The sequence below is a fragment of the Neovison vison genome, chromosome 1 (assembly GCF_020171115.1).
Source record: "Neovison vison isolate M4711 chromosome 1, ASM_NN_V1, whole genome shotgun sequence".
NCBI classification, from domain to species: Eukaryota; Metazoa; Chordata; class Mammalia; order Carnivora; family Mustelidae; genus Neogale; species Neogale vison.
The window spans coordinates 292,248,840-292,261,377 of NC_058091.1; the positions used below are offsets into that span (position 1 = coordinate 292,248,840).

The window sequence follows — 12,538 nt, forward strand, 5'->3', positions numbered from 1 at the left end:
GGTTTTTATGTTTGCAAGAGTACATTATTTTAGGTAACATCAACGTCATCATAGTGATAGCATTTGAGAATGTAAATAATGACATGTTAATGAAGAACTGTAGGCAACAGGTATGCTTCTTGGTTTTAGCAGCTTTACCGTGAATGAAATTCCACAACTCTACCTAAAACTGCTTTAGTGTGCAGTTGATTTAATTGTCAAAATGTTTCCTGATAGAGCACATAAATGTTCATTGGAAATACACATGAATAAGTAGTTGTCAACTCACTCCCAATTTTTTTTTTTTTTCATTTTAAAATATAATGCAATTTTTCAAGCAATTGTGGGGAGGTTGTTTACAAAGCATGGAATATTGCCATAACAGGAAAACAAAAACTGCTATGTGACATATTAGGTGATGTACAAAGCCATGAGTTATTTTGGCCAGTTTCTCCCTTGAGCTGTCTATATGATCTTCCTTCAAATCCTGACATTCCCATGGCATTCAACACCCATCTGCTTCAGTAAAAGGCAATTGTAGGCTTTGCCCTTGGTCTAAACTATGCTCTTAACCACCTGGGAGGGGGGCACGTGACAGAGGATTGCTGAGAATCTTTGAGAATCTAATGATAGCTCCAGCTCTCCAGACAAATGAACACTTCAATATATGTACCAGTTGAACATCACTCTCCTTTTTAAAAGTTCACTAATGCCTACGTGAAAACGCAAAGATATAGAGCAAGGATTATGAAAAGTTGGAAAATTCATAACATTCCAGAATAGTTGTTTGTAATATAAAATATGGCTTGCAGTGTATTCTCAAACAGGGCTCCAGAGATTAACAAACAATTGGATTTTCCCAGTGTAGTTGTGAAACAGCTGAAATTTACATATTCTAGCATAAGCTCTTGCACTTAGGGATCAATTTTTTAAAAGAGGTGTTTTCTGCTGTTGCATTTGTGGTAGTCAAAACTCATTTGAATATATTTTGTACTCATGAATTCCTAGCAATGCGGAATACTGATAGCGCTTATGTCTTGTTCTTATTATCTGTATCTTTTCCCAGTATAAATGGATATGGATATTCTTAGCATGCATACTGAGACACAAAAAATCTGAGTATCGTATCTAAGGACTGATGAGACTCATATTGTCCTAGGGTGTTCATTGACTTGTGACTTGTTCCATATTACGTAGCATGTTACAGCTTAGTAAGAATTTATTGAATTGACTTATAGGGTAATGGAAACAGATTCATTGCATGCTTATGCAGTGTTTGTATTTTTCTCCTTTTATGGAAAGAATTATGATTTCCATTTATCCGGTCTCAGGAGTTTTATTTAAAAAAATCATTCATACTGTGTCTAGTTCTCAAAGGACATGATTTGTATATTATAATACAGTAGGATAAGAAATAAACAGGTACTGAACTCAGAGTAAAGAGAAAATATGGTTAAGACAGAAAAAGGAAGCCAGAGGTAAAGTTCCTATACACAGATATCTTCTAAGTCCTACACAGTTTCAAGATCTTGGCCACAAATTTGGTTCTAAACTTTTCTGATGCCAAATAAAAAAAAGAAGCATAATTCATTACAAACAATATTCCTGGAGTCTGTAAGATAAATCCAACCCCATTGCTCAGAAGATCTCACTGAGCCTTCAGAAAGGTAAGTATAGAGACCTCATAAAGGTGACACAAGACAAAGATAAAGAGCCACAAAAATCCTTACCAAATTAAAAAAAGATATTTAGAGATATAAGGCATTTTGAAGTCTTCTGAGGATCCCCATTTATTCTACCACATAGAAATCTGTTCTGTGTAATGCAAACATCAACCCCACATAACTTGAACATCAAACTTTGGGTTGTGTTTGTATCTCTCTAGACATGTTGGGTGAACTCAGAGCCCATGATCTTATAGCATAGTCTTGTTCCAGCTCAGACTAGTGCTTGGTCTGAATTTGGAATTAGACCCAGATCTGATCATTTCTGAACCACCAAAGCTGAAACATCAGAGTTCATAGAAGCCTGCTTGGGGAGAAGTTGAGGAGGGTTAAATCATTGACTCCCAAAGAATGGCAGGCTAAACTCTCTTAATATACTGACACAAGGCCAATTAATTTGTAACCATTACTCCTAACCCCCAGAAGATGTGGAATTGTTACAGTTATGACTTTGCCAAATTCTTTCTTTCTTGTCATTTTGAATTTTGTAGAAACTTGAACTGGATCGATTTATGCTTTATGCTCATGGACCTGACCTTTGTAGAGAATCAGACCTTCGGCATGCAATGGCTAATTGTTTTGAAGCGTTAATAGGTAATTTTTCTTTTTATAATCTAGTTTCATACATATTTAAAATGTTTGGAGAACATATAAAATTCAGTGTGGATGGGGCGCCTAGGTGGCTCAGTTGGGTTAAAGTCTCTGCCTTCGGCTCAGGTCATGATCCCAGGGTCCTGGGATTGAGCCCCACATCGGGCTCTCTGCTCAGTGGGGAGCCTGCTTCCCCTTCCTCTCTCTCGCCTGCCTCTCTGCCTCCTTGTGATTTCTGTCTGTCAAATAAATAAATTTAAAAATCTTTAAGAAAAGAAAAATTCAGTGTGGAGACTTGGGACAAAATTACTTGTTTCCAAAGCATGTGAGGTCCCTGGTATAACAGCAGCTTCATTGTATTGTGGTTAGTGTAGCTTTTCCAGAGCGAGCATTCTTTCTTTTCTTACATTCCTAATGCCTGAATTGATGTCTGATGTCATATACATGTGTATTTAGTACGTGCTGAATTGAACTGAAGTGAGTCAATATGTAGGTGGTTTACTTTCCAGATCTGATTCAGGATCACATGCATAAATAAACAGTAAATAGGTTGCTGATGAGGCCCTAATACGGGTTTAGTTTTTGTTTTGTTTTGTTTTTTGCATTTTAAACCATTTACAAGATTTTCTCATTTAAGCATCTTGAAAACCCTGCATCTTTTAAATCCTAGGGCTTGAATCTGTATGACTATAACCTGTTCACTCAAAGCAAGACAGAGAGGCAGGCCCTTGATTTCCTCGGTTTCTTTCTTACTGTAACTGGAATATAGTCAGCTGTTAGTACAGGAAAGTTCTGAAGAGTTAATTAGCTGGTGATTGCAAGTATGCTTTACAATGAAATGTTACAGTAGATTGACAATGCCCTGATTTTTTTTTTAAGTAAATGATTGAGTACATTTTATTTTTCAAAGGCCTTTGTACTTCCTTATCCATTTTCCTTCTTCCTTTGAAAATGAATATAAAAGCATCCCATTATAGTTTTGTGCTGATGATGGTAACAGGAGAATGTTTAATAATTATTATCCACAGTCTTTTCACAGCTATGTCTATTTTGCACAAATATGTCTATTTTCAGAGAATTTGTCACATGGAATTACTATGCTCCGTACACATAATAATTTTGACAGGTAGTATTACGGTTGGCTCCTGAGCCAGGCAGATGTGATTCAGTTCCTTCTTGCTTTATTTATCATCACTGTGACTTTACCAAATTACTGAATCTCTTTGAGCCTCAGTTTCCCCATTAGTAACATGGAGGTAGAGTCACTACCTCACAGAATTGTGACGATCTTAATATCCAGACCTGGCAGCATCTAATTCAGAGTTCCATTTCCTCAAACCCTTCCCCAGATCACCTACTATGAACCCAAATCCTATAAATCTTCTGTAATACTCTCCTACCGAGGTGTCTATGAAGGTAAACGTAAGGACGTGAAAATGCTCTGCACTATGCCTAGGACATGTCTGGCCCCCAAACCATGATTACGGCTATCATCATCATCATTACTATTAGCATTATTGTTTTTTTTAAGATTTTATTTATTTGACAGAGAGATCATAAGTAGGCAGAGAGGCAGGCAGAGAGAGAGAGGGAGAAGCAGGCACCCAGCTGAGCAGAGAGCGCAATGCGGGCCTCAATCCCAGGACCCTGAGGTCATGACCTGAGCTGAAGGCAGAGACCTAACCCACTTAGCCGCTCAGGCACCCATCATTATTTTTATTATAACTACAACTACTGATAAATAATAAATGTATTTATTCATCAAAAACCCTGGTGAAGAGTCTTAATATTTTACATTGAAAAATTCCTTTCTGAAGATAGATATAAAAATATGATTTCAAAACTATATGACAGCCTTTCTCTGGAGTTGATACCCAATTAAAATGTCATTTGATTTGATACCCAATTTAAATGTTAAATAGTTATTTCAAATTAAAGGAAAAGGTTGTCCTGATTCTTATTTGTAGAAGGCTTCATTGATCTGAACTCAGATTTTATCAGATTTTTTTTTATGGTATGAAGCATAAACTATAAATAGAAAGCAAAATAAAATTGTATGAAGCATAAACTATAAATAGAAAGCAAAATAAAATAAAACCTAACATGCTCATAAAGCCAGGGTTTGTGCATAGTTCCCTAAGTAAGTTCATACCCATACCCCTCATGAGGTCATATTAGATCTCTTTTTACTTAAAATACTGGGTTTAGATTTTGCTAAATTGATTTTCATATTTCAGTCTAATTTATAATACAAATCCTGGCTAAAAACAGTTGCTTCTGGGCTTGTCGATTTTTTTTCTATAAGTGGGTTTTGGCTTGCCTTTTTGCTTTTTATAGGGATACGTAATTTTCTCTGAATATTAATGCAGCCTTCCTTTTGACATTCCCATCCTTTTATCTAGGAGCTGTTTACTTGGAGGGAAGCCTGGAGGAAGCCAAACAGTTATTTGGACGCTTACTCTTTAATGATCCGGTATTTATCTTGAATCATTTGATTTTTCTCAGTTATATATTATTACAGAAGATTTTATATCAGTTAGTGATTATGTTTAAAGAGAGTGTAGGAGAAACAAAGTCCCCGAATCTGCCATAGATGGTAGAGTTCAAGTACATCAGAATAGCTTACTTGGCTCTGTTGCAAATGGGAAAGTGCTGTGGCCACTTATATGAGGGGCTTGTCTTCTACCTGAAACCCTGTCTCTCCTCGTGGCCACTTACAAATTCAATATGAATACTTTGTTTTATTTTGAAGTGTCTTGAAGTTAATTATGATTTTCTGTTTTATAATCGTTGGGTACCTACCCCATGCAGGTTTACTTGAAGCTATCGCCTTTTGGCTTTTCTCTTTATGATTTGTCTTTATGTAGACTAGATAAATGTATATTTATTTTAGAAAGTCAGTTCATAGGGAGTTTCTTATGGGCTATGAAAAAAAAGTATGGAAGTACTTTTTTTTCTTAAGCAAATTATAGTTTAAGAACAAATGATAGATTCTAAAATAGTTTCTGTTGTTACTAAAGTATTAAGCTATTAATATTGCTATAGCTACCTTTTTAATCCTGCATGTAATAGAGCATACTAGATGCTTTTTGTACCAAAACAAGTCAATTTAACATTTAAAGGGAGAGGCAACTCTGTATTCCAAATTGAAATGTCATTATAATTGAGTGAAATAGCCCTCATGGAGCAATAAAGAACACAGGAAGCCAGTGTTTGAAGCCTTTCTGAAACCTTTAGCTTAAGTGGCTGTCAGATGTTATTACTGTATTACTTAGGATAGTTTAAAAAAAAGAATCAATAGTTTTGAAAAATGTGACCTGGATGATGTCTGAGGATTTGATTTTTTTATATTTGTTTTTATAGGGATATGTGATGACTTTATGTGTGTGAATTCTCTCCAGTGGGGAATGTTATCTACAGATGTTCCCTGTCCCCCATTTTGTCCTACACATATAAATGAGTTTGCATCTTGATTTATATCTGTAGCAGATGGCGTGTATTTTAAGTCTTTTTCTCAAATCTTAAAATATCTTTGTTCTGGCCTTTATCTTTTGTTGGCAATTTCAGCAACCTCTTTACTTTTTTCCTTCCTCCAGTCTTGCCTTAAACTGCTCCCCGTTCCCCGCCAAGCACTCCCACCCTCTTCTCCCATCTTACCTGCCTCCCTTCCTCCCCCCTCCGTTCTGTGTTCTTTTCCTAAATCATACGCAGTTACACCCTGTGGTTCTTAATTGCAGCAGTTTTTGTTTAGATTCTTTCCTCTCTTTAAACTGCTTTTCTCCCACTTGTCTACTTAGCAAGCTTATCTTATAGTTCCAGTAGCAAGTGCAATGCTGGCGAGTACAGTGTTTAATAGATATTTGTTAAAGAAATGAAATGAATAAGTGAGTGAATGAAAAAGCAGAGTCTGAACACAGTCTTACAGATGGAACGGCTGAGATTCAGAATTCATTTTACTGTATCTCTTATGAAACTGAACAGTGCTTAGGAATATATGGTCTTTCCGTTTCAGTGTCTTCAAGTGCGCACACTAGGACATTTTAAAGCATTTGACATCTCCACATTGGTTTGCATCTATTTGGTGTGGTGTGTCAGAGACACTGGTGAACCGCTGAACTTTTTTTTGAGTAATGGTGGTGTGAAAGTCTAATCAGCCACAGGCAGCCTGACACAAATGTGTAGACCTGCAAAGTTTGATTGATTGAACCCATGCAGTGAGAAAGGCGAGGGTCCTTTCTGAGGCCTGGGCTGGTGCTGGCGGAGTCTAAGGAGGGGCCAGGAAAACGGGGTCAGTTCTTGGTTGTTTGCCTTTTCTGAGGCTGGATTAGAAGAAGTCAGGGATTACTTTGGGATTGGGAGCTGTCAGGAGTCAAGGGCAGGTGAGCATAGTGTCCCCAGTAATCTTTAGTTAGAGGATAAGACAGAGCAAAGCAGGTCAGGGGACAACACTGGCAGGAAAGCAGGATCCTGCTAACCTTGCAGCTGGCTCTATGTGTGTCGTTCACAGCAGGGCTGTTTTTACCCCTTCCCAGCCTGGTCTGCTGTTCATTCACTCTTCCAGCCCAGACCATTTTTCCTGGTTCCAGGTTTTCATCTCTATGTGACCCTTCATGGTTTCCCAGTATCTTCAGATCCACTGTTGCAATTTGATCTTCCCAGTGGGCCTTTTAGAAAGACAAGGAGAGATTACTATGTCATCTTTTATATTCTCCCACTCCCTCCCCCACCCCTTTTGGTCTTTATGTATCTGTCCCAGTATCTCTGACCCTGGCCTTTCTCTGGAACTCCAGAAGTTGGAATTACTTTCTTTTCAGATGGTTCCTGGGCAGCTTCATGCAGATGTTCCACAGGCACCTCATTTCAACACTTTTAGCATTTCAGCTCATCACCTTAACACCGAAACATATTTCACCTCTCCTACTTTTTTGATCTAAACCCAAACCTTAGGATCTTCTTTTGTCCTGAAGCTTTTTTATCCCCATCTCCATTCAGTTGCAAACTCCTGTCAGTTTTGTCCTTAGTATCTCTTGAATTGGTTCACTGTTGGCCATCCTGTTGTTTGAGTGTCTGCTCTCCTCATCTCTCACATGAAATACTGAACTGGTTGTGATGTCTCACGACTCCAGTCTCTCATTCATACTACATTTAAGGTTGTCTTCTTTTTAATATATGGATTTTTTGGAAAGATTTTATTTATTTATTTGACAGAGAGAAATAGCCAGAGAGGGAACACAACAAGCAGGGGAATGGCAGAGGGAGAAGCAGGCTTCCCACCAAGCAGGGAGCCCGATGTGAGGATCGATCCCAGGACCCTGGGATCATGTCCTGAGCTGAAGGCACATGCTTAACAACTGAGCCACCCAGGCGCCCCTAATGAATGGATTTGATTTTGGTCTTTGATTTCTTTACTGTCTGCCAAAGTCTGTATTATACAACAGAGCATATAAGAGTTTTCATAATCTGACCTCTTATCTATTTTTTCGTCTACCATCTTCTCACTCCCCCTTTATGCCATTCTAGGAATTCCCTTTTTTAATTAAAAAATTTTTTAAGACTTGATTTTTTTAGAGCAGTTTCAGGTTAACAGCCATATTCAGAGTAAAAATTTCTCCTATACCTCCTGCCCCCACACATTCACAGCCTCTCCCATTTTATCAACATCACCCATCAGAGTGAGCCTATATCATCATTCGAGTCCATAGTTTACCTTGTATATTCTGTGGATTTGGGTAAATGTAGGATACCGTGTATCTGTTATAATCTCACATAGAGTATTTTCATGGCCCTGACATCCTCTGTGTTCTGCCTATTAGGAGTTAACTTTTTAAGTCTTTGTTCTTGGAGACATACTATTTGTCCATTTATGGTGCTCTGCTTTTGATTCCTTCCCCCTGCTGATTTGCCAGATTCCTCGTGTTCTTCAGGGTACATCTGAAGAGCTACCTCTTCTTTGAAGCTTCATCTAACATCACCAAGCAGAATTTTCCTTGCATTTAGTATATATTGCTATTATAGAACCTCTCTCAGTTCATTAAATTATACTTACCTTCATTTTTCCTCACTTGGCTCCTTTGAGGACAGGGATGGTATCTCATTTGTCTTAGTAAGCTTGTATATAATATGTATTCAACAAGAATGTGTTGCTAAACAGCAAGTGTTGGCAAGGATGAGGAGAAAAAAGAACCCTCGTGCACTGTTGGTAGAAATGCAGACTGGCACAGCTACTGTGAAAAACAGTATGGAGGGGCCTCAAAAAGTTAAAAATAGATCTACCCTATGATCCAGTAATCACACAATTGGGTATTTACCCCCAAAATACAAAAACTAATTCTGAAGGACCCATGCATCCCTGTGTCTATTGCAGCATTCTTTACAGTAGCCAAACCATGGAAGCGACCCAGTTTTCTATTGACAGATGAATGGATAAAGAACATGTGTGTGTGCGCGCGCACACAGGAATATTATTCAGCCATTAAAAAGAATGAAATCTTGTCATTTACAATAATATAGATGGAACCAGAGAGATAAGGCTAAGCAAAATATGTCAGTCTGAAAAAAACAAATACCATGTAATCTCTCACTCATACATGGAATTCAAGAAACAAATGAACAAAGAAAAATAAAAAGACAAACGAAGAAACAGACTCTTTAATTATTGAGAAGAAACTGATGGTTACCAGAGGGGAGCTGATGGGTGTAGGGATCGGTCAGATAGATAACGGGGATTAAAGAGTTACACTTATCATGCTGAAAGAAATAAAATAAGGAAAAAAAGAGTTGCATTAATAAATGTCAACAGTCGCTGAACATTTTCCAGAACACACTGAAGGTAGAGGTTTTTGCCTTGAGCTAGTAAATGCTAGAGCTGGGATTCCAATCTGCATTTTTTACAGGATATTTTCTCAGGCACCGAGGTGTGGCAGAACCTGATCTCTGAGTAGGGTAGATGAAGAGAAATGGAGGCAATTGAAATAATCTAGTTGTGAGGGGTAGAATGGTTACATATATAAGATGTCTAAGGAGAAATCACAGTGTCACTGAGTGAAAAACATAGGAGAAGGGAGAAGGAGGAATCAAGTTGCTGAGAATTTGGAATTTTGGAGATTGGAGTTGGTTGGAAGCAATGGCTGTTTATTGTTAACTGTTGATATGACCAACAGCAGTAGTAGCGTATTCTGTGTGCCAGCACTGGGCTCACTGCTTTGAGAAGGAAAAAAGCACGAGAGAACATGAGAAAGTTGCAAGAAGGGAGTGACATAAAGTGTAATTCATGCTACAGAGAATTCAAGGGAAAGGTTATTGAATTAGTTAAGAGAAGCTCTCTAAAGTGTCTTAAAAGAACAGTTTGATATTTAAGCTTTATTTTTTAATATTGCCCCCCCCCCAAAAGAAACCCCTCTAAGTGGGATACAAGTTGTCTAAAAATATTCGGTATTTTATTTCATTTTGTCATCATGTGTGTCACAGTGATAATAAATATTCCTCTAACTTCTTGCCCCCAAATTTAAAAAATATATATTTTCCCCCTTTTTTTAAAAATCTTTTGTTATTTGTTTGAAAAACCTAACATCAAGGCCAGAAAGTAGATTCATTCAAAGGCTCCCTAGAGTCTAAAACTGAAGAAAAAACGCTTTAATCCTGAGGAAGCTCTAATTATAACAGCCTCTAGATTTAGCTCAGTGGATAAAATAAGGTACTGGGCTTCTCCATAAAATTCACTCATTTCTATGTCTCAAGGAAACATTTGTAGTCACCTGCGGTAAAAGTGTGGTCTTATACAAATGGCTATCAGACACATGAAAAAATGTTCATCATCACTAGCCATCAGGGAGATTCAAATTAAAACCACATTGAGATACCACCTTACACCAGTTAGAATGGCCAAAATTAGCAAGACAGGAAACAACATGTGTTGGAGAGGATGTGGAGAAAGGGGAACCCTCTTACTCTGTTGGTGGGAATGCAAGTTGGTGCAGCCACTTTGGAGAACAGTGTGGAGATTCCTCCAGAAATTAAAAATAGAGCTTCCCTATGACCCTGCCATTGCACTAGTGGGTATTTACCCCAAAGGTACAGATGTCGTGAAAAGAAGGGCCGTCTGTACCCCAATGTTTATAGTAGCAATGGCCACAGTCGCCAAACTGTGGAAAGAACCAAGATGCCCTTCAACGGACGAATGGATAAGGAAGATGTGGTCCATATACACTATGGAGTATTATGCCTCCATCAGAAAGGATGAATACTCAACTTTTGTAGCAACATGGACGGGACTGGAAGAAATTGTGCTGAGCGAAATAAGTCAGAGAGAGCCAAGTATCATATGGTTTCACTTACTTGTGGAGCATAACAAATAACATGGAGGACATAGGGAGATTGAGAGGAGAAGGGAGTTGAGGGAAATTGGAAGGGGAGGTGAACCATGAGAGACTATGGACTCTGAAAAAAACAATCTGGGTTTTGAAGGGGTGGGGGGTGGGAGGTTGGGGGAGCCAGGTGGAGGGTATTAACGAGGGCACGTATTGCATGGAGCTTTGGGTGTGGTGCAAAAAACAGTGAATTCTGTTATGCTGAAAAGAAATTTAAAAAAAGTGTGGTCTTATAGATCTGAGAGTTTAGGAGCTAGATTTGGGTGTTTTCCACCCCATCTTAAAGCAGCTCAAATGCTAATGAATGAGTGCCTAAAATAAAAGACATCTGAGATGAGTTTTAATTACAAAAGGCAGAGCTGATGCACATTTCTGGGGAATGGTAAACTAAAAAATATGATTAAAACAGCAACTTAATCCCGTGTATTAGGTTAAGCAAATGTGTAACTGAGTTTTAAAGGGTATCTTTGACTTCTGTGTGTGGAGGTGGCTCTTTTCCTCCCCAGCTTAATAGGCTAATTAGAGTCACTACAGGCAGTTTGAGTGTTGAATTCACTTAAAAAAAAATTAGTTTGCTAGCACTATTGAATTTGCAATAAGTGGAGTCAGCATCTGAAATAGTTCACTATTTCAAATAATGGCATTTTATTTAGTACTCCGAAGTGTGTTAAATGGCTCCCTGGAGCATTAAAGGCATCACTCTATTTTCCAGGACCTGCGCGAAGTCTGGCTCAATTATCCTCTCCACCCACTCCAAGTAAGTGTGACCTTCCTGTCTGCAGTGAGCTTTATAGCTCTAGGTAGTCATGTTACTTTAGTTTGCCTGTTTTTCCCTCCTTCTTTTATCAACCTTTGATGCCCTTCAGTTTCATTATGACTTTAAACTGGGGTGTCAGGCAGAATTGGAACACTTTGGAACAAATAGTAAAATGAACCCATGTATTGCATTTGTGCTTTGGGGTAGGGGAAGCGCTGGGGGTCATCTTCTCTCACAAGGCAGGAGGAGCTGCTTGTATGATCGTGGTGTGGTGCCCTTCCTCCCCCCAAAAAAGTGATATTCAAAGCTTAATAGATCAATTCTACTGTAGCTCCCTGGCTGCTATTGTAGAGAAAATAATGTGGAAGTGAGTATGCGCTTAGTAAAAAGAACAAATACTAAATTAACATTGCTAAATTGTAACCTAATTTAGATCTTAGAAACTGAAGGCTTTGACTCAGATTGCTTCAAACATATTGTAATTAAAATTTTAGTACGATGTGATGACTTTTTACTCAAGATTTTGGTATTTAAAAGATCTATATGTGGTGAAATCCTTTTTCCTAGTTGGCTTAAAATTCTTTATATTCTTTTATTTCTATTTTACTTGGAGACATATATATATATGTATACATATGTATATAAATATTCTCATATACGTATTTTCCTATGTGCATATATGTGTATGTACATTATACATATATGAGAACCACTGGTGGCTGAACTCTACTGAGAGGCTTATAGTAATAAATGGCATTAATTCGAAGAACTTTAGAAACATTAGTATAAAATTGTCCAAAGTTTTTGAAAATGCTCACTTTAATTACTGTTTTCATATTTGCTATATGCTCTCACTTTTGCATTGAGTTGTTCAAGGCTTATTGTTATGTGGAGCCCCTGCCTAGTGGTATAGTAATCTCCAATATAAGCTGAATCTGGCTTTAATCATGTTCATTTTCCAAAATAAGCTGGTCCCCAGAAGACACACGAAGGTCATATTCCTCTAAAGCAGTGGTTTGCAAAGGGCAGTCTCCATACTGACAGCATCTGCCTCTCCTGGGAATTTGCCTGATAGGCACATTCGGAGTCCTTACTCTAGACATACTGAATCAGAAACTCTG

At 38.0% G+C, this 12,538-nt stretch overlaps 1 protein-coding gene across 7 annotated transcripts in view; it reads left to right on the forward strand.

Annotated features, from left to right (window-relative positions):
* The window catches only part of DROSHA (drosha ribonuclease III), a 119,362-nt gene that overhangs the window by 86,575 nt on the left and 20,249 nt on the right, over nt 1-12,538 (forward strand). For all 7 annotated transcript variants that reach the window (XM_044233359.1, XM_044233387.1, XM_044233396.1 and 4 more), the window contains 3 exons: nt 2,195-2,297; nt 4,697-4,767; nt 11,373-11,417. In XM_044233359.1, coding sequence (XP_044089294.1) covers nt 2,195-2,297; nt 4,697-4,767; nt 11,373-11,417 — 219 coding nt within the window. The remainder of the gene's footprint in view (nt 1-2,194; nt 2,298-4,696; nt 4,768-11,372; nt 11,418-12,538) is intronic.